Source organism: Planococcus citri, chromosome 1, assembly GCF_950023065.1.
Source record: "Planococcus citri chromosome 1, ihPlaCitr1.1, whole genome shotgun sequence".
NCBI lineage: Eukaryota > Metazoa > Arthropoda > Insecta > Hemiptera > Pseudococcidae > Planococcus > Planococcus citri.
The window spans coordinates 31,990,050-32,017,882 of record NC_088677.1 but is presented as its reverse complement, the minus strand read 5'-3'; the positions used below and the strand labels follow the sequence as shown (position 1 = coordinate 32,017,882).

The window sequence follows — 27,833 nt, the reverse complement described above, 5'->3', positions numbered from 1 at the left end:
AAAATAACCACCGACGAGGAAAATTACCGATCAGAAGCGCGTTTCGAGCATTAAAATAGAGAAAAAAACGGTTTCTTAAATCGCGCAAAAAAAAATAATTATCGTAATAAAATACGTAGAAGTTACCTCATCCCTTGTGTAACGTTCTAATGTTTAGAAAGAGGACTTATTGGTGTGAATTTTATATTAAGTATAAAATAAGGTCAATATGGGTAATTGTAAACGGTGGGGAGGGGTAATTGCAAACAAGGTATTTTTCTCATTTAAAAAAATTTGTTCAACCGCACGAATGAATTTTCAAGCCTTCAATTATTCTATTCCTTTAATGTAAAAAAGATCATAAATCAATTAGGGAAATGAGTGTCGATGTTTTCGACACTTTTTTGAAAAATTCATTTTTGAGCTTCCAGTCAAAATATGCACCACTTCAGTTCACTCTAAGACCAGAGACGATTTCGTTCAAAAATCCACTGATTCATTTTTTCGTTTTTTTTTGTTTTGATTTTTTGAAAATCAACATTCGAATTACAAAAGGATTCATTTCACCATCAGTGACCCTCCAGTTCAATAAATTTCCAAGATGAAGATTACTATGAACCCAAATTTGTCAATTAAGTATGCAAAGTTGAAGAGCTGCACTTTTTGTCTGAGCGATTGAGTCTCTTTGCTTCGAAACGTCAAAAATACATGAAAAATACTCCATATACCTAAAGATTGAGTAGGTACATTCTTTGAAGAAAAAAAAATGAAATCATTTGGGTTCGTCATTTTATCTGTAGTGTATGTCTGTTTTGTTTCAGTTGAGGACAGTTGAAAAGTATGTTGTTAATTTTCATGATCATTTTTTTTTTCGAAAACCCTTTGTTAAAATATTAGCAAAATGTATAGATTCGATAATATATTTTTTTCCAAATGTCCATTCAGTTTTCTGCTTCCTACCACTGCATACGTATCTTTGAAATCTAGGTAGATAATGATTTTGCTCTTTTAAGATTTCTCAGAAATCACTTTTTCTTTCCGATTTGTAAATTAATGTTGAGCGGATTCTGCGCCAGGAGTATTTAAGAACGATCTCTTCTCTCTAGTTTGCTTTTGCAAAATATGCGAAAAATCTTTTTTTCATTTTCTAACCTGTAAAGAAATGTTGAGCGGGTTCTGCGCCAGGAGAAAATACAAATCTTCATTTTCACCAAGATCAAGCTGTTTCGTGACTTTGGGGGAAAAAATGGGCGTTAAGTGTCCTCCCCAATCAACGAAAGTGTTCCGGGGAAAAAACATATCCACGTCAGTATCGTTTTTTTGCCATTACTTATAAACCCATTAAAACAGAAGTCCGATCACTGTTTTGTAAATAATTTCCAAAAACTCCAGCATTTTACTGGAATTGTCGAAGTGATGTTTTTCGTCAAAAATTGTAAAAAGTGCTTTTTTTAAAAAAAAAAGCATCCAAAATCTTGTTTTGTAAACTACAATTTCGAGAAAAAAAACTTCATTTTTTGCTAGTAATAATTGTCAAAAAAGTACAACTTTTGCTAAATTTGACCAAAAAGCTCGATTTTTACCAGCATTTTTAAGTAACAAATTTTCAATTTTTAGTCTACATATTGAAGTTGGTGTTCTTCTTTGAAAATTTGATTCTTTCACGCATCCAGGAATTTACAAATTGGTCCAAAATTCGTTCATTTTTCTCAAAAAATTTTAAATGTTAGAAAATTCGTCAAGAATCCAGAAATAATCTTTAGCATATGAAATTTTGACCTTGCTCGTTGATTTTTTGAAATCAAAAAGTCATTCTATTTTGTGTTCTTTCCTCCCCTTCCCAACATTCACCATTTGCAGCCTGTTTGAAATTCATATTTCAGCACTTATTGTTTCTCACTCTAATGAAAGAAGAAGCAGGTTTGATATTAATTATGATTTATTATCGTGTCAGTTTTTCAATACATGTACAAGTTGAATATTTACAATTTCTTGCAATTAACTGAAAACTGCAGATTCTATTATGCGTTTCACATTCGCATGGGTCGTTTTGGAGCAGAAAAGCAGGCTCTCTCATTGTCGTATTTCGGCTTCTTGGCCACATTCTGTGACTCTACACGTGTGACTTTTCGTTTCTTTTCACCATTTAGCTTAGATGGTTGTCTGGGAGCATTTATTCGTTCAGGATTGTCCAGGTATTTGGCCATCCTTCGTCGTTGCTTTATTCGTTGACGAACACGTCTTCTCATAATTCTTGGCAGCGCAGTATCTGACAGATAGATTCTGTACCATTCTTTGCGCACAGTCAAAGCAGCTTGCATCGAAGGAGGATCAAGCATGCGAAATATCGTCGTTGATATTTCCATTGGCAAAGCACTGATGATATCGAATCGGGTTTCGTTCATTGACATTTTTATTTCGCACTAAGCACTTGTAAAATATTTCACTTGAGCAGTGGGAGCAGTTTAAATAGCAATCTAGTTCGAAGGTCGGATCGCTATTAACAGTTTAGTGAAGTGGAACTCCCTTATATAGAATCTATGGGGCGTGGCTGTTTAGAAAGCCACACCCAGTCGACCAATCAGATGAGTGATTGGGCGTGGCCTTTGCTCATTCCCATGTGACCCTAAGAGAGCCACACCTGCATTTTGTAACCACACCCAATTGACCGTTGAGGTAGGCTCATGGGTGTGGTCTTTGCTCATGCTACGTGACCCAAACAGTGTATGCCTCACTCGTCACGTAGGCACCTCAAACTGTACAAAGGTAGATCGAAAGAACAAGAAAAAATGTATCACATGTCAAAATTTCAGGTGCTAAAGTGCGTTTTTTGATTTTTGGCGAATTTTTTGAAAATCAAATTTAGGCCAAAAATGAGGGGAAAAATCAAAATTTTACCAAATTGACCAAGAAAGCTGAAATTTGGGATACACCCTATTTTCGACATGCCAAATCGATTGGAATCTGTTTCAAATTGTTTTGAGCAGTTCTGGAGCCTCCAGCAGATTTTTGAAACTCGAAATTCCCACAAAATTTCACCAAAATGGAGTTGGAAAGCTGAAATTTATTCTGTAAACTAATTTCAATGCGCTACGAAGTACTGCAGGTAAATTTCAAGTCGCTTTGTAGCCTCCGGCGACTTTTTGATAATTCCTGGAGCCTCCATCAGATTTTTGAAACTTCAAATTTTCACAAAATTTCATCAAATGGCGATGGAAAGCTGAAATTTACTGTACACTCCAATTTTAACATCCTCTGAAGACGACTTCAAGTGTGTTCAAATAATTTTGGAGCCTCCAGCGACTTTTTGAAAATTACTGGAGCTTCCAGTAGATTTTTGAAACTTGAAATTCCCTCAACATTTTACCAAATGGAGTTGGCAAGCTAAAATTTACTTCGGAAACTAATTTCAATACGATATGAAGTCGACTACATGGTGGTTTCAAATGGTTTTAAATGATTTTGAAGCTTCCAGCTACTTTTTGGAAATTTCAATTTTCCAAAAAAGACCACATGAAATCTCAAAAAGTCGCTGGAGGCTCCAAAACGACTTGAAATCCACCAGCAGACGACTTCGTAGCGTACCTATTGAAATTAGTTTGCAGAATGAATTTTGACTTTCCATCTCCGTTTGATGAAATTTTTAGGAAATTTAAAGTTTCAAAAATCTCCTGGAGGCTCCAGTAATTTTCAAAAAATCGCTGGATGCTCCAAAACAACTTGAAATTCTCCTGCAGTTGACTTCGTAGCGTATTGAAATTAGTTTTCAGAGTAAATTTCGGCTATCCAACTCCATTTGATGAAATTTTGTGGGAATTTCGAGCTTGAAAAATCTGCATGCTGGAGGCTCCAGAATTGCTCAAAACAGTTTGAAACAGTTTGAAACAGTTTCCAACCGATTTGGCATGTCGAAAATAGGGTGTATCCCAAATTTCATCTTCCTTGGTCAATTTGGTAAAATTTTGATTTTTCCCCTCATTTTTGGCCTAAATTTGATTTTCAAAAATTCGCCAAAAATCGAAAAACGCACTTTAGCAATTGAAATTTTGACAGGTGATAAATTTTTGCTTGTTCTTTCGATCTACCTTTGTACAGTTTGAAAAATTTTGTGCAAGTCCTATGTTGAAACGCAAAATTTGCGATTTCGGCTGACCTGTCAATCAAAATGGCCGCCATTTTGTAAGTAGGGCCACTTTTTTTTTGAGTACAAAGGCTAGAAATGTTCCTTAGGACTCCCCCTTTAAGAAAAAAGTTGCCCCGGAGGATCGACGGGGAGGAGGGGGTGAACTTTATCCTTAAGTGGGCTCCCCGACTAATTGGGATTCTTCATCTAGCTCCAAAATGATAATAATATACTATGTACGATACTTGGTCATTTCTTTTTTTTTCGCATAAATTTAATAGCAATTATGCTCTAATAAAGAATGGGCATAAAAATCAGCGACCAAGTGACTAAAGGATTTTCTGGTTGGAAAAAGGATTAGCAATCCGATTTCAAAATTGTAGTGCCAGTTCCGGAGTTGAAGAGATGGGTACTTTCGATTGTACAGTTCCAAAATTTTATATCTGCCCCAGGGCAATGTTTCGCAATTTTTGATACCCAGAACCCCTACTAAAATACTCTCGAACGAACGTGTTCTTCAAAGCGCCATATTCGTATGGCATCCTCGCGCACGAGTATCTAGAATTGAAAGTCTTCAGTACGAACTGCGATAATATCCAGCGTACAATTCCCATTTACTTTTATTCCCCGCTATATCAATACAACGTACGCGTATCGATATACGTATTTTTGGAACAGGGAACGAAGGCAGGTTAATAAACATGACGTGATGCACCTTTATAGCAAGTCAGTCAGAGTTCGAGTAGAAGCAACCCTGTTTTTGCCGGCGAACTTGCCATTTTTAGTAAAACACCACTCCAGCCAGCAGCCATTCGGTTATACGGTCGGTTTGCGGGGGCGCCACGCCATGCCAGCGGCGTATACTATTATCTGCCGGTTTTTCATAACCATACGCCGCCGTCGTCGTACGCTATACATATACATGTATGTATAAAATACATGATATATCATAAAACAAAGCACCATGACCTGAATATTATTAACAATGCATGACTGTGTGTGTTAGTTAGCGAAAGGCGTGCGGAGAGCATGATATTGGCGAAAACGTACGTAGACGTAGCAGCCCTCGCGCCTGCAAGTCCGATACATATGCAAGCAACCCGACTCGAATATCGTTTTACGACGATACGATGAGATTTCCAAAATATTTTCTATTACTCGAACATCTTTTGAATGAATTTCTCGACTACGTAGGTATGGGGGGAAAAACCGCACACCTATAGGTGCCTTTAAATATGCGGCCTCATTTTCAAACGTGAAGTGAAAATTCGACGAAGACAAAACACACCGTGGCAAAGATGTGGCGCGAAGGCGAAAACGCACGCCAACGCGCCGCGTAAATAGTACACAAGATTTGCCATTGCCATTGCCGTCGGTTTCTCTCTTTCATTCAATTATTCCAAAATAATAACGACGGTAACATGTGCATTTTTCGAATTCCCTCTACAATTTTACGATACTATACGGATCTAGAAGGTGCCTAGATAGATAAACTATACACGCTACATGTAGCATATTTGCATCGAATGTCAGGTGTTTTTTATTTTCCAAATGGAATTTGCATTTCGCCGAACGTGTGACGGCTGGAATTATGTGTCGGAATTAAATTCTTTTCGTTTTACAGTGTTAAACACTATAGAAAGAAATGTCGAAACTGAGCGAGAAAATTTAACACAAAGGAATTTTCTCGTTTATATACTTTTTCTTTTCGTCTTTTTTTTTTTGGGACTGATATAATAAACGTATAAAAAGGAACTATATTATCTTACCACTTTATCCAATAAGTTGTGCACTCTGCAGTGTAATATAACCGTGTTTCCGAACTGCGAAGTCACATTTATCGCATCTATCATGTCTTCGAAAAATGGTAAATTCAATTGTTCCGTTGTCGTTTGCTCGGCTTCTAGATCTGATTCTGATGATGGTTCCAGTAACATGAAGTGCTTCAGTAATGATGTTAGATGTTCATCTTCATATTTATTGTTAATTCCTGCGAAACAAAAACGATTTCTTTGTGATAATCAAACGAAAAAAAAAAATCACAGTAAATTAGTTTTACCAAGTTCTAAAGGGAAATTCAAACGAGGATATGAGGAAAAGAAAATCATAGATCATATTAACGCACTGAAACGAAACCAATTTTATTATCTGAATGTATTTTTAAAAAAATGGCTAAGAAATGATGTTCAAATAAAAGTTTTTTTTTCAATTTAAAAAAATGTAAGTACCTATTTCATTTTAGAATTTAAAATTCAGAAAAAAATTTAGTGAAATAATAAGGAAGTGTTTTTTGAAAATCGAAAGTGCTTCATTGACTTGTAAATTGTTTTAGAATAATGAAGATGAAACCAATGATACGTCTTATCACCACCTTAAATGTTCAAAATTAAATTCCAAAAATGAATTCATAAACTCAAAAATTCATGTTTACGTAAATTTTAAATATACTTAGCTAAGCATATTAATCCAGCAAAAAAAACACTTTTTTCTAGAAAAATTTAGGAGCTGGAAATTCCATATTTGATGGAGATGATATTCATTCCCAAGAGGAAAAATGATTGGAACTGCGATCAGATGTGATCAGATCAAAATCAAAGGGGTCCATTAAAGGTCTGATCAAATCTAATCAAACCGTTCTGAACAGCTTTGAGCAGATTAAATCAGATCTGATCACATTGTTCTGAATTGACGAGATTACCTTGGTTCAGATCAATGCTTATCGAATTAAATAAAAAAGACTTAGGTACCTGCTCAGATATCCTAATCTTTTCCCCTTACGTTTTCATGCTTGAACTGAATTTCCGAAAAAAATTGAAAAAATTTCAACCCCTCCTCCCCCTCCAACAATTTTGAGTTTTTATTCGTCATTCAAGCACAACTTTCGCACTGTAACAAAACTTATTTTTAGAAATCAATAAATTTGTACAGGTAGATGTAATTTGTTTATTCTCAAAATGAGCATTGAACTGAATTCAAGTTTTTTTTTTTGTTTTTTTTTTTTTTTGTTTGAAAGAATCAACCTACTCTTTGTTAGTAAATTTTCAAAGTCCAGCCGAAAATTTTCAAGTTCATTCGATGAATTAATTCCAGATTTTAAAGGTTTGAAAATGGCCACGTCTGTGGTCGACAACTCCTTTAGAGGTGCAGTGAACCTTTCAGGTTTAGCTTTTGACCAGTTCTTTTCGCCAACGTGGTTTCAGCGATGATAATTTTGGTCACAAAAAAATATATCCCCACATAAATTTTAAATAAAAAAAATATTGATCATAAGTTTCAAGTTGAAACCTAATTACGTAGATTCAATAGAGGAACCTGACTGATCAGGTATAATCCGTTTCTATTTTGTTGTAACACTTGATTGATTTTCAAAAATGCAAGAAAACTTTAAAATGCGGTGGTAGGTCAGAGAATTATTTAAATACGACGTGCACATTTTAATGGAGCAAAAAATGGTGGGAATTATATCGTCAGAGAAAACGAGATGAGTTGTTTGTACATAGATGCAGAATAAGTTGGAAAATCGAAAGATCATCCAGAAATACCGTGTTATGGGCGAATTCCAGGTTCTGAATGTCATTTCGTAATTTTCAGTAAAAAATTTTTAATTTGGTCCATTTTTTCAGAAAGAATCAAAATTTGATCAAACTGACATGACCTAGAAATTAGGAACCTAAAATTCGATTCGTATCCTATTTCGACTGTTAAAATCTGTTACCTTAATTTTGAGCCATTCTGGAGCTTCCAGCAATTTTTTGGGGATTTTTCAACTGCTAAAAAATGGCCATAAAAGTGATGACATGAAATTGGACCCCAATAAATTTGGATTTACGGTCCTTGCGACCTTTTCGATTGAGTTTAGAATAAATTTTCAAAATCAATTTTTGCCAGTTTAAACATAAAATTTTCTCTCTAGTGACTTTTTGGGAGGGGGAGGTGGAGAGGGGAGGGGGAGGGATCTCGTTTACAAACGCTCCGATGCAAGAAATTGAAATATGGCTCACATATCACTTTTGACCTTCAAAATAAATTGTTGGTCTTTTTGAGATATTCTGTAGCCTTTAACGGATGTTGATTTTTCTGGTTGAAAAAAAAACATTAGGTAAATAGAATAAGAACGAATTTGAATCAGAGAGCAATATTTTTGAAAAAATTTAGGTACCTACCTCAATTTAAATCAGAAGGGTTTTAAAAATCGTAAATTTTATTTTGACTTTTTTTCTCGACAATTTTTGCAAAATTGGAAAATCCAAAAATCCACTGAAGGTTTCAGGATGGCTTAAAACCAGGATTAATCGATTTGGAAGGCCAAAAATAAGGTTTAAACCAATTATCAAATTGATCATTTTAATTTTTTTCAAGATAGGTAGGTAATGGTGATTAATTTTAGTGCACCTTGAATTCGGCCAATAGTAAGAGGTGTATTTTTAGATTTTTTTCCAACTTTTTTCCTACTGCTTCAAAATATTCTTTGTCGATTGAACTAAATCAAAACTATAAAATATTTTTAACAATTAACATTTTAAATTCCACAGTTGAAGATTTTTCATTGAAGAATTTGACAAAATTCAAAGTTCGAATTAAAATTCCTCATTCATCGACACATCAACACCATTATGAAACTACAAAGATAAATAACACTTCTAAAACGCTTTGTTTAGATTTCATTTCGTAAAGAATCACGAAGATTAAGTCACCATTCATTTTCAGGGCAAATGCAAGCACCTATCTATATCGCTCTTTTATGCTAGTCTACGGTCACATACAAAAACCCAATTAAAAATGATTGCGAGTAAAAATAAAAAGAATGCTACCTACTTTCTTTTTGTTCTTTTTTTATTTTATTTTATTTTTTTTATAGAGAGAGAACAGTATCAAATTTAATACCTCCCCATCATTGATAGTAACAAAGAAACGAACAGACCAAATAAGTTTCATGCCAATACTTGAAAATCTATCAGAATAGAAATAATAGCGAAAGAAGAAAAAAATAAGGGCAAAATTTAAAAGAAAAGAGCTTAGGCTAAATTTACCATCGCCAATGTTATGAACTATCGTGTACCTACACAACACACGAATACACCTCCAAAGTACTCGTACACGGTTTACAGACCAAGACGAAGTTGTCAGTGGTGGAATTACAGTCACTTAGATTAACCAGCATCGAAATGAAAGAAAATAGTGCGTGGCGTTGAAAATCCATCGTAATGATGTTACCTATCCAACCACTCGTTTAAGAAGGTAACATCGAAATAAAAAAGAAACAAACCGTGAAACCGACCACAAATACTCGAGTACTACCTACCTACTTACCTAAAAAAAATCAAAAATTCTACGCCAACAAAAGCTTCAAATAACCAGCCATAATAGGTTTAAAAAACACTTTTTCTTCTTTGGCTCATCGTCCGTATTAAGTCTGAATATAAGGATGAGATTAATTTTAGAGATGTAGAACAAAATTAAAATGAAGAATAAGAGCGTCTAACGTGATACGCAATAAAAGCGAAATTAAAATCCAAAACAAGGAGGAAAAAGACATAATAAACGAAGTGATATTCAAATTATGTACGTTCGAAATACCTGTTTACTATGAAACAAAACAACTTTTTAATAATCCCAAAGGCTATTGTTTCGAATAAAAACTAAAATCGCTGCGTTATGAAATGATAACGTGTCAGATTATCAAATTAATAGGCGAATTTTATCCGTAACGAAAATCATTTGCGATACAGATTAATACCTAGGTGTTTGAAAACTGGTAGGTACATACGTATAATTGTAACGTTCGTCGAATATGTTTAAAAAAAGGCCAAGAGTAGTTTCATTTCGTAGTCGAAAATACGAGGAAAAACTCGTCTGCTGTAAAAGCTTCTTCGAATACTTAAATAATGCTTTATACGTTGTCACGCATTTATTAAATTACATATTTATACACTCGTTTTTTTTATCGTTCGATACCAGCCAACTTAATACCATCGTTGCCGCCTCGCAATCAACTTCCAAATTTCATTTTTACAACGCAAAGTAACCGTAACAATTGTAAAAACTGTAATGAAGACCTTTTTTATCCGTAATCGTTTAGTGTACCGCCAAGTTTTTGTTGCTATAATGAAACTACATACTTAGCTTGTTTATTCGCGTCTTGTTTCTTTATACATATAAACTTACAAAGTTTTCATTAGGTTGGTAAATTTTTTGTAAAATAATGGTTTTTTGGCGAACCATCAGTGTAACGAGAATGAGACTAACGTAGAGAGGTATGCTTTGTATCTACCTACCTACTTCCAAGACCAGAACATTTTCTTGAATGATGATAATTATTTCGAGTTAGTTGTAAAATTCATATAACACGTGAAAGTACCTTGGTAAATCTTTAATTTTATTTTTAAGTACCTGTTGTAGTATGGTACTTAAATTTATTCGTAATTTTTTTCTCCTAAAGGTCGTTGTACTCCAGACCTACGCATTCGAATATTTATTTATTCATTTTTTAGTTTTAATCACCACAAGTTCAATATAAAACATCATCAAAATCTCGACCACTCCAAATCATCCATTTAAATTGAGAAAAAAAGATAGGAAAAAACACCACTTCCTTTTTTAATTTCAATTCGGTAATTTTGAAGCACCATCTCATGGTTATTGGCATTCAAAATGTAAATGCGTCTGGCGAGAAAGGAAGAAAAAAAACACATAGTAAGCAAACCACGCTTTGATCTTGGTCACGATGGTTTATAAAGTGTTTGGGCGATTATTGGCGAAGAATAAATGTAAATGTAATCTCAATCTTTATCCAGCAACCCTTTGTGTACAGTTTTAATCTGAGATTTTATTAAGTTTAAGACCGGCTATAAAAGAACTAAAGGCACATTTTTGACACATAAAGAATAATCGTTTCTTTTTGGTAAAATAACTTTCCTTTGGAGGCTTTGGAAGTTGATATTTAAAAGGCATCGTATAAAAAGAAATCAACGTCGGTACGAAAACTTAATCAAAGTAAAAAGTGTAAAACTTTCCGAAACAAAATTCTCTTATCAAGAACATCGCCGAGTTAAAACGTGAAAATACGTTTGTCAACAAAGTGGGCAATCTCAAGTTGGCACTCTGCGTTGGCGAAGCTGCGAAGACGAAGGCGAAATTCATCTTTACATTTAATTTGCAAGAATTACAAAACGCCAGTTTTCTACTATTTTGATTCCGTGTGAATTAATTACTTTAAAAGGACGTCTTCGCCGTTTCTTATTTCCTCAAATTATAACTATCACACTTGAAATTTAAATGTTCATCGCTGCACCATCGCTCGGTCTATAGGCAGGATATAGTCTTGCGAAATTAACTCACCTAAAGGATTTCCCTACAGCTTTGTTGCGAGAAGGTATACCTACCTACTTAATGTTATAGTAATGCAATAAGTATAATCTATGTACGTTTAGTAAGTGAGTAAGTACGTATTGTAAATTAATCTCGATTGCTAATAACGTATATACGAGTACGTATATATTTCCCTGTGATATTCGATTCATTTGTTTAAACATAATACGTAACATGGTATTGTGAATACACATACAGCACATCAGACCTCATAGGTAACTATAATCATTTCCACTTAAACTGTTTATTGTATGAAATCTTGTTGCACCAATCATTTGAAATGGTAGGATTATACCTACCTACAGGTAAATATTGACAACAGAGAACCGCTAAACTTTAGATGACAACTTTATAGTGTTTTCTTCCCCTTTCTCTCACTGTTGAGTGTACTACAAACGATCCTACTGGAATGTATAACTTTGAGTGTTATAAAAGTACAGACACATCGTCTGATATTTGGATGACAGACGTCGGGTCCAAGGAATTAATGCCACAAGGTGAACGAAAAAATTCTCGATCGATCAGATCAGATCAGGAAATTGATTGTATCTGAGCATATTTGATTTATTATTATGCGTCTATTTAGACAAATAAAATTACATTCAGGTGCTCAAGTTAGACCACACTTTGATCAGATATCGATCCGAACCAAACTTTCTTAGAATCCAACTTCATTTAATCACACATGATCAGATCCAATTATTTTTCCATGAGTAAGCTTGAACAGAATAGGCCCCTGCTTATGTCTCGATTTCCTTCTATTGCTACTCTATAAGTACCGGTACCTATAAGGCTACGTATAACTTCAAAATTGATCGGTGATGGTACTAATAAACATTATCAGGAAATTAGCTAGAAAAACTATATTGTAGCGAGAAATGGAAAATAAAAATTTTGATTTACCATCAACAGGAAGCATAACACGATTTTCAAAAAGGATGATTGTAATGTAGTAGGTAAGATAAAATTATAGAAAAAATTGATCTTACCAGTACAAAACTGACCAGAATAAAATTGAACACCAGGGTCAGAAATATTTTGAAACAAATAAGTATTTCTGGCCCTCTCCAGATTTGGCGATTTGAAATCGTGAAAAGCGCCCGAAAAAGGCTGTTATGGCGATTTGTCGCATTTTTGGCGATTTGAGATTTTTTCAATTTATTTTTTCAATGGGATTTTTTATTAACGTTTTGTTTTTTTTATTAAAAATATTTTTTGTAAAAAATTATAAAATACTTTTTAAAAAAATACAAATTTTATAATTTAATCTATTCAGTCTGAAAGGAATAAAAAAATACAAAAAAAATTCACATAATATTGGTAGCTTAACAGAAAATCTGGCAACACTGGTACTTTGGCGATTTTTGGCGATTTATAAGATCGGCGAAATGGCGACCTCGCATCCAAAAAATCTGGAGACACTATGAACACCTTGAACAAAATCCAGAATAAAACTAAGAGGATGATCCAGCAGAGAATGATTGGATCCGATCAAATCCAGACATTTCATGGATCCAATTTAGCCTCATAGATACGAGTCGTTTTGATCGGATATGATCTCTATTGCTGAACCTGATCAGATCCAATAAGAGAGATCTGATTGGATCTACCTGATCTGATCATGTGAGATTAGACTTGATCAGATCTGAACGTTCTCTGTATCCAACATAGATCTAGATCTTATTAGATTAAATCAGCCGATCAAGCGTTGTGATCAGATATTAGATTTGTCCAGACCTGAGCAGACCAGATCAGAAATAATCAGATTCGAACATTCTCTAGATCCAATTGAGTTTGACCAGATTTAATCAAATCAGGGTTTTAATCAGATTAAATCTATTCAGACTTGATCATTGTAAAAGTTCACGAATAATTATGGTATACCTAGTTTTCTTTTAATTTTTGAAGAACCGTATCAAACATTGCAATGAAAATTTCTTGAATTTTTAGGAATTAATTGGGTATAGTTTTGAATTTCGATTCGTTTCGTAATTTCAGCACCCAGCGAAAAATAATTGAATTTGATCAGACTCAGAAATTCCATGAATCCAATTTGGCCTGATTAGATCCAACCAAATCCTATAAAGTCTGATCGGACTTGATTATGTAGATCACACAGGAGCGATCTACTTGGATCTGGGCAGATCTGAACAGATCTAATTAGACCTATAATCACATCTAATCATCTTTCCCGGATCCAATTAGATTTGACCAAATTCAATCAGATCAGAGTTTTGATTGGATTAGATCATGTTCAGACCTAATAAATGATCCAATGTAAAAATTTGTGGCTTTTTAAAAGACTTTTTTTTGTCATAGGAAAATAATTTCTTCAGAACTGCGTAAAAACTTGTATATCCTACATACCTACCTACGCATTTTCTTGTCACTTTGATTGGGGGGGGGGGGGGTGTTCATTTTTCATCCAGATTATTCTTTCACTTTTTTTCAATTTTAATAACAATTTTGCGATATTTTTGAAGTTTTCTACGTTCCGCGTGTCCCCAAAACAATAGGATAGGTCACAAAAAAATGTAGAATGATTTTCACCAAATTCAGTAGATAAAACCCTTTATTTTGAGTTGAAAGTCAATCAGAAAAAATTCAGCTCCGGAGGTGTTCCATGGAGGACATTACAATGGGTCCTCAAAGAAAAGAAATTTTGAAAAAATCGCGATTTTATTCGTTTTAACTCCTGCTCAACCTGTTTTGGAAAATATGATACACTACTAAAAGATGGAATTTGAGATCCTGCGCCGACTTAGACCATTGGCATCAAAATCCAAGACTACGTTTAGAGATTTACCGAGCGGATGAAAATTTTCAAATTGCTTATTTTTGCGTAAATTTGTATTTTGAAGACATTTTCTTCATTACGTTTAGAGATTTACCGAGCGGATGAAAATTTTCAAATTGCTTATTTTTGCGTAAATTTGTATTTTGAAGACATTTTCTTCATAAGTACGTATTTCGTGTCAATTGTGCCAACAAATTGAAAGATATATAGGCATCATTTGTGAAATTGGAGAAATATTTTGGAGTGCAGTAGTGCTAATTTTTTGGTTGAAAATGGCCAAAAACTTTTTAAATTTTTCATTTTTTTAAATTTGACAACAATGACGAAAAAGTTGGCATCATTGAATTCTAAAATATTTCCTGAATTTTTGAAATGATAGGTAAATAATATCTTTCGATGTTTTGACACAATTGACGTGAAATATTGAAGAAAAAAATTTGAATAAATGAACAAAATTGAAATTGAGGTGTATGTAGATTGTAAATCAATATTTATTATTTTTTTTTCAAATATATTTTTTAAGCTGATACCTACCAATGGCTCAAAACAGTAGGCACCTATCGTAAAATATGACCTACGCCAGATTTCCAAAAAATTTTCAAAAAAAAAAAATATCAACATAAAAGCACTTTAGTACACATATCCAAATCTAACAACGAAAAACAATTACATTTAGTATCCATTTCCATCCAACACATATGTATCAACTATAAAAACAGCAATTTAAAAAAACATACTATCGAACAAGAAAGGGGAAAGAAAAACAGCTCCATCCTATTACACGAAAACGTATAGTACCCACCTACAAGCATGTTAAACGATAGTTAGTGCATTTTTCAGGTTATTTTGATGAAGTCCGAATGAGCAATCCTTTAGGGGAAATAAATCTCGTAATATAACTACAAAATGTTGCAATTTAGCGCCGTTTTTAGAAAGCAATAAAAATAAACCGAAAGGTTTGGTGAAAACATGTGCGTAAAACTTCTTACTCTTCGCACCTTGCTCGTAAATTTTTTCACATCTCGTACACACCCTCTAAAAACGCTACTGGTACCGGAGGAAAAAAAACGACGAAAAAGATGATGGATGATTTTAAGTACACATTACAATATACTATTTTCAACCAGGAAGCCAACCTGTAATGGAATGCTACGCGAAAGTATTTTATGCCCGCGTATCGTCTTATAATCTACAAATCGAAACTGTTCCTAAAGGAAACATTTGCTCCTAACGTTTACAAATTAATACCGAAAATGTGATCTGATAATAACTACCTACATATAAGGTTGCATTTTTTTTATACGAAGAATTTTCCAAAGTAAATATTAAAATTTTTCTGAGGCATATTTTTCGGGAAAAAAATTCTCAATAGAGGAGATGAAGGAGGTTAAAAAGATATCAAATGACTTTTGGAGCGCGAAAAGTAGATAAGTACCTGAAATTATACAGGGTGTCCTACTCAATTTCATTTCTTCAGTAAAATAGGCAACTCATTTTGAGTTCATGCGTGCATGTTTGCCTAGCCCCTGAATTGAAGGAGCTGACTTATTCTCAAATAAAGTTTTTTGCTTGGTAATTTTAACCTTGTGCCTTTTTAAAAACCATGATAGGTACACGTAGGAATTTGTCTTGAATTTGTTACATGGAAGGATCATCTATTAAATCTAATGTATGAAATGATGTACATATCATTTTCCAACACTGGTGTTCCTTCTGATACTACAGTACAAAATGGTGCCACAATAATTTCAATTAAATAGATACGTAAATACGCTTAAATTCTTATTAATAAAATATCGCCAAGAATAAAAAATTTTCAATAATACAACTGAAATAATACATTCTACGGTACATAAAAGTTTAGCGAACGGTTTTTCATTTTATCATTATTAATTTATGATATATTTTTATATGGGGAAAAAAAGGCAAAAAATTGCGCGAGGAAGGAAAAAAAAAGGAAGAGGAAAAAAAACTCGAAGCGGTAGGTCGGAAAAAATGCATGCGTATTGGGTGGAAATGCGATTTAAAGTAGAAATGGCGCTATAATGCGATTACTGTATGAAATGAAATTTTCTAGGAAACGAAATGAAACTAATACAGAACGAAAGCTAATAACTAGAAGATAAATTTAAATCTCGTACGTATATTGTCGGAAAAGTGTCGCATGACATCGGCGATAATAATATAATCTGATCAATCAGCGTATATCGTTAATAATTAAAGAGGCAAATTATGAAAAGAATGAATAATCCGATCGGCGAATTACCTACTCGTCGTATACGTAGGTATAGATAGGTATATTAATACATACAGAAAAGGTAGATTGAAAATCAATTTTTACACTCTATCTATACTCTATTCTCTGTTTTAGAAAATTAACTCGCAGCATGTAATCATTTTAATTACAAAAGTGAAGCGTAGATATCACATATATATACAAAGTGTGTATTGTGTCGAGAACACGAAAGCTGTACGTAATTACTTCAATATTGTCGTCATATTAGATGAATAAAGTCATTGTATTTGTAATTTAAGATAGGTATACGCGAATCTTATAAACCTACTCGTAATATGGTCTTGTTTCCATGTTACTCTCCCCTACTCCCCTTTTTCTGTGCTTTAAAAGTGGTAAACACATTTTTTTTTTATCGAAATACTCACTACGACGATTGATTGCGGTGATTTTTGCAAACAATATAAATACAATGCAGCATTTCAACTTGGCCTTGTTGTTCAACATTTCACTAGCGACAAGTTCACTTGTATGGGGAAATGGGAGTTTAAACAACAATTTATACGATTCTAAAATTCGCCAACTTTCCCATTCAACTTTATCGTCGGGAATTGTATTTACGGCAAACAAGATAGGCAACTTTTCTTACAGCCGAAAATCGAAATTCTATTTACGGCGAATAAGTAGGCAAATTTATGTACATTTATTTATAGGCATGTTGTCGCGAATACGAGTAAGTATTTTTGGTGATGCTTTAACGCGCTCAGTTCAGACCCGAGACCGCGTCACTCGATCTCATGATAATTTAAACTTACAGTTTTGTATATGTATCATTTATAAACACATGGCACGCGTTTTCGTGGCTTTGTAAACATATTCCTAGCTTCCATATACCCAGAAGTGTTATCGTAGTACTGAAAATACGAGTATGTGTACCAGTTTTTGTCATTATGCAGTATAATCACTGATTGGTAGTTTCGTATTCTATCAGAGTGCTTATCACGAATGGCAACATGTCGAACTGATTGCTCGATTTGAAAAACGTGCAATAAAATATTTTACGAGATTTATAATACGTGTTTTATAACGATATATGGCTTACGTGTTTTCAAAATTTAGTGATTTGTAATCTCTAGTTTTAGAATTCGGAGGTGCAGATGGTTTAAAGTCAAGCATACATTACTAGTAGTTTGATTGCATACACAATAAAGTATAGAAATCGGGATAAAACTTCATTAAACTCATCATTACACATCAAAAGACTTGCTTAAGGTTACTAAAAAAGATTATACAACTTTAAACACTTCACCTTTAACTCTTTTATTAATTTGATATCAATTAATTCAACTACAGATAAAATATCCCCGCCATCAAATAACGTAGGTCGATGCTAAGTAGATATTCACAGATAATAAATTCACAAATTTAAACTGTCAACACAGAGGAAACCATTCTTACCAATACCATCATCACTGAAATACACCAACACGAAAATTGTAGGTTAGGTATTGTATTGTACCTTCGAATTCTACCAACTCTAATATACAAAGACTATAACTACTACAGCCCGAATTTCCTACGAAATTAGTAAAAAATACAGAATGAATCCACTATTTGAGGACTATCCACAATTCGGCCTTATGGGGCTAAATCAATAATCCATTTCAATTTCATAATTCGGTAGCTTTCGCGTTATCTGCCGGTTTGTATATCTGAAAGCAATTATTGCTCTCTTTAGGATAAAATCAACGTGTAGTAGCGGTATAGTTATGACAAAAATAAATGCCGCATGCCGTGTTACCTTTCGTTGCTTTGTGAGTCAACATTACCATTTTCATCTTCAAACGTAATTCAGATCTGAATAATAGAAGCTATCCGGATCCCAAGTGTTTAAATGCTGCTTCTTCGAACACGTACTTCGTTTAAGAAACCTAATTAATACTCGACGATAAAGTTTACAGACCATTTGAATAGTTTTCGCACTTCGATTTAATATACCTATCTTATTTGTTTTTGGCGTTGGAAAAAATTTCATAGAGAGGTTTCTGCGTTTGGTATGGTTCGTTGTTCTATAATGTTTTAATTTAACGTACCTACATAGGTAGGTAGGCACAGAAATAACGTTTGCTGGAAACTGACTTGTGAGAATAAGATAGCCCTGCCGGTCGGTTTGTGCTAATAATAATTTCCGTAATTTAAAATGTGTTAATTTGCCTACTAACGAGTTATTCTGTATAATATTTTTCAAAATAATATTTCAAAATTTGACACTTTGCTAATTGAAGAGGCAACGTATCGACATTATAATTAAAATTGTCGTAGGAGTATTTATTTTTACAACTTGAAACGCTGTTTCTCATTACATTCAATTCGAATTCGATGATATCTATCCAAACTTCAAAGACAGCATAATTATATCTTCATCAGATGGATCAAAGATTTACAAATAGATGAACCTCAACATAAATGTAACTCACTGCGAAGTTAGCCTTTTAATTACAACGCAAGGACGTTATAACTCAAGTCCTTGTTTCAATGTGTACTTACTCATAAAAAAATCAAAAATAATTCAAATTTGCAATTTAACCTTCGATATTTTTTTGGAAGCGAATTTAGGGCAATTTTTTACATCTGAATTGAAAAATATAATTCATTTAATGGATCACTACGTTTTTGTTTTTACATTTTTTCCCTTACCTACAATTATGTATTTCCTGGTTTTGTTTTCGATCTGCTTTGATTTCTTTTGTTTCCATTTCGTTTTTTCAAGATTGATTTCATTTTGAGATTTTTCAACTCTCAATGTTTGTTTTTTGTTTTGTTTTTTGTTAGTTTCCGTTTATATAAGTATGTATGTGACGTTTTAATTTTTAATTGTCTGTTTTCGGTTTAATTAGTGCAATTTTTCTTGCTCTTGGTTTTCTAATCTATTTCGTTTACTCAAGGAGAAAAACCATTAATTTTTTTTGAAAGGAATGTACCCCCCCCCCCATTGATCAAGCATGATTTTTCGGAACATCGAAGTCGCGTCCAAAAAGATACCAGACTGAATTTTAGATCCACAGCTTCATTTTTTGATTCTCGACCAATATTAAAAAAATCAAATTCGACCCTTTCATTCAGTGAAAATTGAGATTAAATAAAATTAAGATTATTAGATACCTGAAATTTGGATTATAATTTTCGACTTTCTAAAATCGACTGATGATAGTTTTGACACGTTCTGAACTTTTCAATGGATTTTTTCTTAATTTTCCATTTTTGAAAAAACTCAAATTGATCGTCCTAGTGTTGCTTATTTTGACTGATTTAGGTTTTCAGATTATTATACTGTACCTACTGACGTGTTCTTAAAATGATAATTTTTCAACTTTTTTTTACAATTTTTTCTCGCATTTTTCTAAAAATAAAATCATTTTCCAACTGCCAAAATCTACTAGAGAGTTCAAACGGATGGAGATCTACTAACAATCGATTTGAAAAATCAAAAATATATTGTTATCACGACGTTTTTTCCATCTAAGTAATTTATTTATTTATTTATTAATTTTTGAAATGATTTTATTTTGAGATTTTATACTTTCAAACGAATAATGTTCTACACATTTGTCGCCTATCTTCCAATAAACTCAAGAAATTTCATTTTTACACCTCAAAGTTACGTAGTAATATGTAGATAAAATTTATGATTATGATGATGAAAATCAATCGAAGGAATCATGAAAATGATTTAATTTGTTTTTATAACATGTAGAGTTGAATATTTCACTTGGTTCCTTTTTATGATCTTTTCCCCAAAATGAAGAAATTCAAAAATCTACCGAAAGCTCTAGGTATTTTAAAACCATCACTGATCGATTCGGATGTTTAAAAAGGGGTAGGTATTGTAGAGGGAGAAAAAACAGCTTTTTCTGCTACCTAACTGGGAGAAAAAACATTTACTATATTGCCCAACCTGACGCGAATATTCAGCTCGCGGATACTATCATTAGATGGGTATTTCCGCGACCTCATGACATAATATTTAACCAATCATCGTCTAGAAACGCGCGCATCCGCTGCCTCTGCTGCTTGGTCCAGACTCATTTTTACCCTAAGCTCATAGTTGCTAGTTCCACTGTACAGTCAGTATCCAATGTACTGCCGAACTGCCTGGTCAGCTCTCCTAGACTCTCCGAGGCTTAGGGGGCTACCAGTGTGGATTCGGGGGTCAGAATATTCATTCTACTAATTCTATTCGTTCTATAACGCAGTGGATGAAACTAGCCAAGTACGTGGAGCTCAGGGGTTACTATTTACGGAAGTGCCTCTTATTTACGTGTCCAATTTAATTGGATAGGGAATCTTTTCACACTGACTTGTGATACTCCCTATAATTATTAATTCTATAAAGTCAGGTGTATTGGAACTTCCGGAAGTGTATCACCATACAACAAGCAATTTTTAATTAATTCCTAGTATGGTTGGAATTAATTATATTGTCTTCCCAACTCAACACAATCCCAGGTATTTATCTTTTCTTTACCAATTTTTTATCCAAAAAATACCAATCCGAGAATAGGCTACGAATTTGTAGTAATTCTCAACCTCCCTTTCCTTCTCCAATAATTACTCTCAAGAGATATCAACTTCATGTTGTTCTTTTCTTGTAATTTGAGATAATTAGATGTACTTGAAGAAGATCTGTGTTCTTATTTACGTAATTAATATTCGTTTCCCAACACTCAAATTCGTCCTATGATGATATTGGTGGCTTGGTCACTCACCCAGAGGAAATAACAAGGAGTAAATTCCCAATTTACGAGTTTTATTCATTCTGGCTCAAACCCCAACCGATATCTAGGGTTGGGCCCCCGTGAGGTTCTCGGACTGAACCAATGGTACTCAGAGGGTCCTGTTCATGTAGAGAGATTCGTTACTTTCGTGAATCCTTTCCTAGAAGCTAAGGATCGAAGTAACTAGCACCCCAGATCTGCATAATCTCCCCCTACATTTTGGCATCCCTGGTGGGGATCGAAGATATTTACTTAAATATTAATTCAAGATAAATTCCTATGGGTGTACCAGCCCATAGGTGTGGAGATAATCAGCATTATTGATTCTATTAGTTCTATTAATTCTATTAGTTCTCATTAATTCAAATTATTTCCTCATAGCAAGATATTTCTGTTAGGAAATTCTTAGCTCAAGTATGATGTAGTATTTTACCAAAAAACTGATTAATTCTCCTATTATTTGGGTGTTTGATTCGTTTGCGCAGACGAATCAGGATTACAGAGAAAGTTGCAGAAGAAATCAGAATTTTTCGTAATTATTACATCCATGTATTTTTGTTAACCCCGCCAATGAAAAAAATTCCATAAGTCAGCGATTAATTCGAAAATTCATGCCAAACTACATCAAGATTTGCGAAAATATCTATTAATTCTATCACGAAGATTGAAGGTGAAAATTTATTAATTCTATTAATTCTATTGATTCTATTAATTCCATAAAAGTACCCACGGATGGAATATTAATTCACTTTCAACGAACGTTTATGGTGGTGAAATTTTCACGAGCTCGGATATACTACCCATCACCATAAGTTTACCAACTCGAAAATATCTATTAATTCGCAAATCTTCGCATAACAGACGTAATCACGCTTTTACTGCAGAAAAAACGAGTATTTGTTCGTATTCCAGCCCCCTGTGGACCTTTTACACCCCCTGGGGCAACTTACCCACGAATTACCTCGAAGTATATGGACGAAAAACGCATCCGAACGTGTTTTTTCGTCATGTAGCAGTTAAATGTACATTTTTCACTCGATTACGTATTATTTTTTATTTAAATTAAAATTCATTCTATTCGTTCATTTATTGATTTTACTCTACATGGTACGAGAGTATGCTTATGGCATTTATGAGCGAAAATAATTCGCAAAATTACGTCCAAAATGCGTAATTTACTACCAGCGAATCTCATTGGATGATTATTCTAACCGTTCATCCAATCACAACACTGGAAAGTACCAGAAATCGCGTATTTATTCGTTCGTTTATGGAAGAAATTATGACGGCGAAATGACATGTATTTGTTCTGTTTATCCCATGGAATGAAATTCGCCACTTTTTACACTCGTTATGGGATTTTCCACGAACCCAATCCGACCTTGAACAAGAATTCGACAGGTTTGAAAGTGTAACAATAGTAGCACTGGGTTTTTTCCCATTTTCATATTTTTTCTATTTATAAACACGTCCGATTAAAATACACGCGAACCTGACCAAAGCTGGCGCTTAAACAAGATAACGGAAGTATTTTTAACGTAATACAATAGCCGCGGGTATTTACACGATCCTTATCTCGTACACTCGACACATTCAACATCAATCGTTATCTCAATTGATTATTTCGTTGCTGAAAAATTACACAATAATCGGCAACTGGGAAAATCCACAAATACCTATATCAAGATAAAAATACTAGTCCATTGTCTACCCTTCGCGATTACGCGAGCACCGTTAGATATTTGTTCTATATTTAGGTAGTTTTGCAGCTTCCTTATCAGCATCATTCAAAATATTTTGCGAGCCCTATCGTTTACGGATGGATAGCAGGTACTTGATGCTGGTTAGCGCCGCTGATAGGATTGTTATCTTCTTTCGCGAAGTTTCTTACAAATTGATTCAGTACAGAAAGATCCAGAATTTATCAACGAGATAACATCGACACGGTCGAGTATTTAAACGCCATCAACGCAATATTTTAACGCCAGCGGCGATATATTGTGCAATACTCGCGATTAACCATCCCTACTCCTGGAAATACGACGACACACCCCCCTCGCGGTATGATTAGTAGGTCGATACCCAAGCAGTAAGAGAACAGAAGCTTCATTATTCTATTGATTCTTGACCTGTTCACATCAAACTAGCTACTGCTCTCTATTTGTTCTATTCATTCAAAATATTGATTCTATTTCAAGACTTTGAAATTCTTCAATATTTTGGAACAAGTTTAACGGAACTCAAATACACTACAGTTCCTGAATATTAATTCGACTGCTGTTATTTGCGCAATTATTTCTAATTAATCCACGTAATTAATTCTATTAATTCTATCATTGCGAACTTGGGGAAAATATTCCTACGAATATTATTGTTTTTCCAGAATTGGGATATTATTTCGATACCTGTTTAATTATTAGTTACTAAATACGACGCGGCGAATATTATTGAGTTATTAGTTCTACGTTACCAATCAGCGCCTTCGAAACTGGAAAATAAATAAAATATTAATTCTATTTATTCTATTGATGTGGATACTTCTCTGGACACATTTACGCTTACCTTGCCAAATTGTATTTTTTTCCTACTTGCTGTAATATTAGGAGTACTGTATTTATCTGAACTCTTCGAGAAATTAATCAGCTCGCTTCTCAGCTACGTAAGTATTCCTGAAACATTATACGACAACATCTGTTTAATTTTATTCATTCTAATAAAGATTCAATTAATTCTATATTTTATCGTACGTAATAACAGGAATAACTTCGACGATTAATTTATTCAATAAATTACACTACTCCAGCAATTTACGCAAGTACTAATTCGAAAAGATGAGCAACGGCGATCCAGAGCGTAACTCTAATGGAAAATCAAGAAAAACCTCGACTCGTCCAAAACCTCAAGCGCAGCCAACGCGTCAGCCATGGACTCGCGCTACTGCTCGAAGAAATGCAGAACTCGGACATCCGACTCAAAGTTCTGAGCGAGGAGCAACGTCGAGATTTATTACCGAAACCCAGAGATTTTACGCTTCAAAAAAGAAGGCTACTCCTGAGCAGCAATCAGTGATTGCTAGTCCAATTATTTCTACTGAAGGCGGAAAGAAGAAAGTTCGATACACTCTTCCAGACGGAACTATACTCGAGCCCTCGACTTCCACTCCAAGAAGAACAGTGGAAACCCAGCCCACACGTGTTAATTTGTCAACTGTGGTCGAAGACGACGACGATCCCGACGCTACCCAAAATGAATTCGAAGAACTTCAAGAAACTTATCATTGGATTGACATGTTCGGAGATGTTCCAGAAATCAATTTACAGGTACCTCCTCCAGCAGTTATTCGAAGACTCCCTCAAGCTGATCCCGATGCTGAGGAAGAAATTGACAACGGTGAAGGAAGACCTAGAACTCGTAACGTCGCGGTGAATACTGATGCTGAGGCTGGGGCAAATGAAAATGAAAATAATGACGTCGATCAAGATGCTGGCCGAGTATATTGTTTTGATGATTTTAATCCTGAGGCACCTTATCCTGCTGTTGAGGTAGCTGAGTATGTACTACCGGAAAATGATCAAGCTGTATCTTTGGCTCACGCTCAAGGAATTATAGACTGGATCAAGAGAGAAAATACCGGATGGGCTGCTTGAACATCTGCGGTTAAGGATCGCATCAAAGGTCTTGAAGTTGGAATTTCGACCACGAGAGGAGATCTCAAAGATGTGTATTTTACTTTTCAAGAACAACGCTCATCAGATCATAAAAATCTGGAGAAATATTTGACTGAAGAATTGGGAAAAGCCTCGCGTAAATTTGGAATGTATGACAAGATGTTTGCATCTTTAAAGAAAGATACCGTAAGAATTGACAGAAAAACCGATATGATTCAAGATACAACCACTGAACTTACTTATTCTGTCGATGATTTATTCTATTACAATGTGCACGGTAAGTACCCGTCCAGAGATCCTGATATTTTACCAATCGGTAACGAAGTATCTACTACTACTCGAAATAACGATCGCGGTTCTGATCCTGGGGGTTCTAGTGGTGGACATGATTCCAGTTCGCGAAGAAACAATGATGACAGCAGCGACGATGACGATGACGATGGCGGTGGAAATATTAATCCATTCAATGAATCCGGTGTATTTGCTCGAAGAAATAAATCTAAAACAAAAGACACTGGAGTTAAACCTCGTCAACGTACATTGCGGTATGATTTAGAATTCCTCGAAGGAAAAATGAATCTTAAAGCTAAACATCTACGCGAAGCTGATATTTATTACGACAATACCAACAAATATGAAGTAATGAGCTTCATTGAGAAATTCGAACATTTTATGCAAGAACAGCGCGCTAGCGAATTTCAGTATCGTAATTTATTTGCGCAAATTATTCAAAGTGATGAAGCCAAGGCGTATAAGGAGCACGTTAATCCAAAATTACCATATCTCAAATATCGTGATGGATTTGTACAGAAAGTTTGGGATGGCGTTGAACAAAATAATGCCAGAAGTCACTTTCTCAAGATGCAGTTTAATCAGAAATCATCGAAGAAAATAGCTGGAATTTTACTCAAGTGGTTCAATGTATTGGCTGACTCCGATATTACTGATGCAATGCTGCTGGACACTGTCTATCTAAAAGTACCGAAGGATTTGAGATTTGAATTCACCGAATGCAAAGAAGACCGCATCAGATTCAAGAAAAAACTGCAAGTTATGCGTCGACATGAAGAATACGTTAATGCCAACGCTGAAGTTAACGATCAAACCATTCCTCCTTATACTAAATTTTGGGTACCGCCATATATGTCCACTCCGAACCGAAATACTGATCGACGTGCGATTAAAAATTTGTTCAATAAACTTGGAAATAAGGGAAAAAGCGCCCCGAAAGCTAACGACGCTATACCAAGTACCGGTGGTACCAACGCCGGCGCTGGGGCATCCAAAGACCCTAAACAACCACCGAAGAAACCTTCATTCCGTTTTCCAACCAAATATTTGAATTCCTTAGGTATCACTGCCGAAGATTTGGAAAAGTGCACCTATATTTATCAGTCATTAATGGACAATCAGGAAGAAGAAGAAGAAAATCATCAGGAGCTAGATACTGACTCAAGCTCTGACGGCGAAGACTCTGAAGTTGAAGTTGTCAAGCCAAAAAACTTGAGGAGGTCCCCTGCGAGCCAAGCGGGGGACGAGGAGTTGTAATTAATTCTATTAATTCTATTACTTTCGATCGAATTCCATCAGCACTCGATGACTACGAAATTATTGGTGATGGTCTGGCTTATTATATCAAATATGGAATGCCAGAACTAGACTTCGATAAAAAACCTTATTTAAAAGAGGTTATTTTATTGAAAGAATTAGCTCATGAAATTGAAAACGCTTCATTCACCAAACAACATGTATTAATTTCAATGGGCGATTTTGAGCTGAATAATTCATCGATAGATATGAAATACGTTCAGAATTATTTCGATAGAATAATTCGACTACTAGTAAATAAACAATTTAAAGACATACTCGTAATATTTCCTCCAGTTCGTCCGAAAGCTGGAGATGAACCAACAACATCATTCAAGAGATGGCTCGATTTTCATCATATCCTTCTAGATGTCTGTTCAACTCGCAACGTGCGCTATTCGCTGTATCCAGCAATATTCTTCGCTGAAGTAGTGGAAAATATACTCGTTGGAACCAAGTATACCGTAGCCTGCGATGAAAATGACAACGTGATTCCTGATAAAAATTGTTTCTATTTAAACGATAAAGGCGATTATTACAACCTTGGAATTACCGGACGAGAAAGAATTCTTGAGTTAATATCAACAAATTATTGCACCTTTGTATGAGTTAACCTGCGATAACGTACCCTTCGAATGGGGGCCTAGGCAAGATGCAGCTATCGAGAAATTGAAGCAAGAATATACGAAAGACTTCGAATTAGTTCCAGCTCGAGACAAGATAGACCTGTACCTAGATACATACACATCTAATGATGCTATGAATGCTGTTTTGTATCAAAACTACGAAGGACAGGACGAAATTATTCTATTTACCAGCCATAGTTTTAAGCCGCATCAAAAGAAGTACACTTTAATTGAACGAGAAATGTATACCTTAGCCAAAAGCATCAAAAAACTACAACTATGGCTCCATGGCAGAACAATTCATGTTCGTAGCGATTTACTTTCAATTGTACATAAATTTGAGACCATCGCAGAGGTTCACAGAAAAGCCGCTGGATGGATTACGTTATTTAACTGCTACAATTTGATTTACGACCTACGAAGAAGACACAAGAAATGGTTCGGAATGCAGGCTCCTGAACTAACTATCAACAGTGCGAATTGTTCCAATTTTATTATCGAAGAAAATGACCTCTCACTGCGTATTCGTTCTCATTTATCGGATTATCTCAATCGTCTCAGTTTATTTCAGAAACGTGATCCAAAATGCGCAGATATTTTTCGTCGATTAAAAACACCAGATGAATTTTTAGATGTGAGAGGAGTACAAATCAAAAATAACTTAGCTAAACGTTATT

At 34.5% G+C, this 27,833-nt stretch overlaps 1 protein-coding gene across 3 annotated transcripts in view; it reads right to left on the bottom strand.

Moving 5' to 3' along the window:
- The window catches only part of dpr14 (defective proboscis extension response 14), a 290,318-nt gene that overhangs the window by 13,266 nt on the left and 249,219 nt on the right, over nucleotides 1-27,833 (bottom strand). For all 3 annotated transcript variants that reach the window (XM_065343825.1, XM_065343823.1, XM_065343824.1), the window contains one exon: nucleotides 5,872-6,092. In XM_065343825.1, the coding sequence (XP_065199897.1) occupies nucleotides 5,872-6,092 (221 nt within the window). The remainder of the gene's footprint in view (nucleotides 1-5,871; nucleotides 6,093-27,833) is intronic.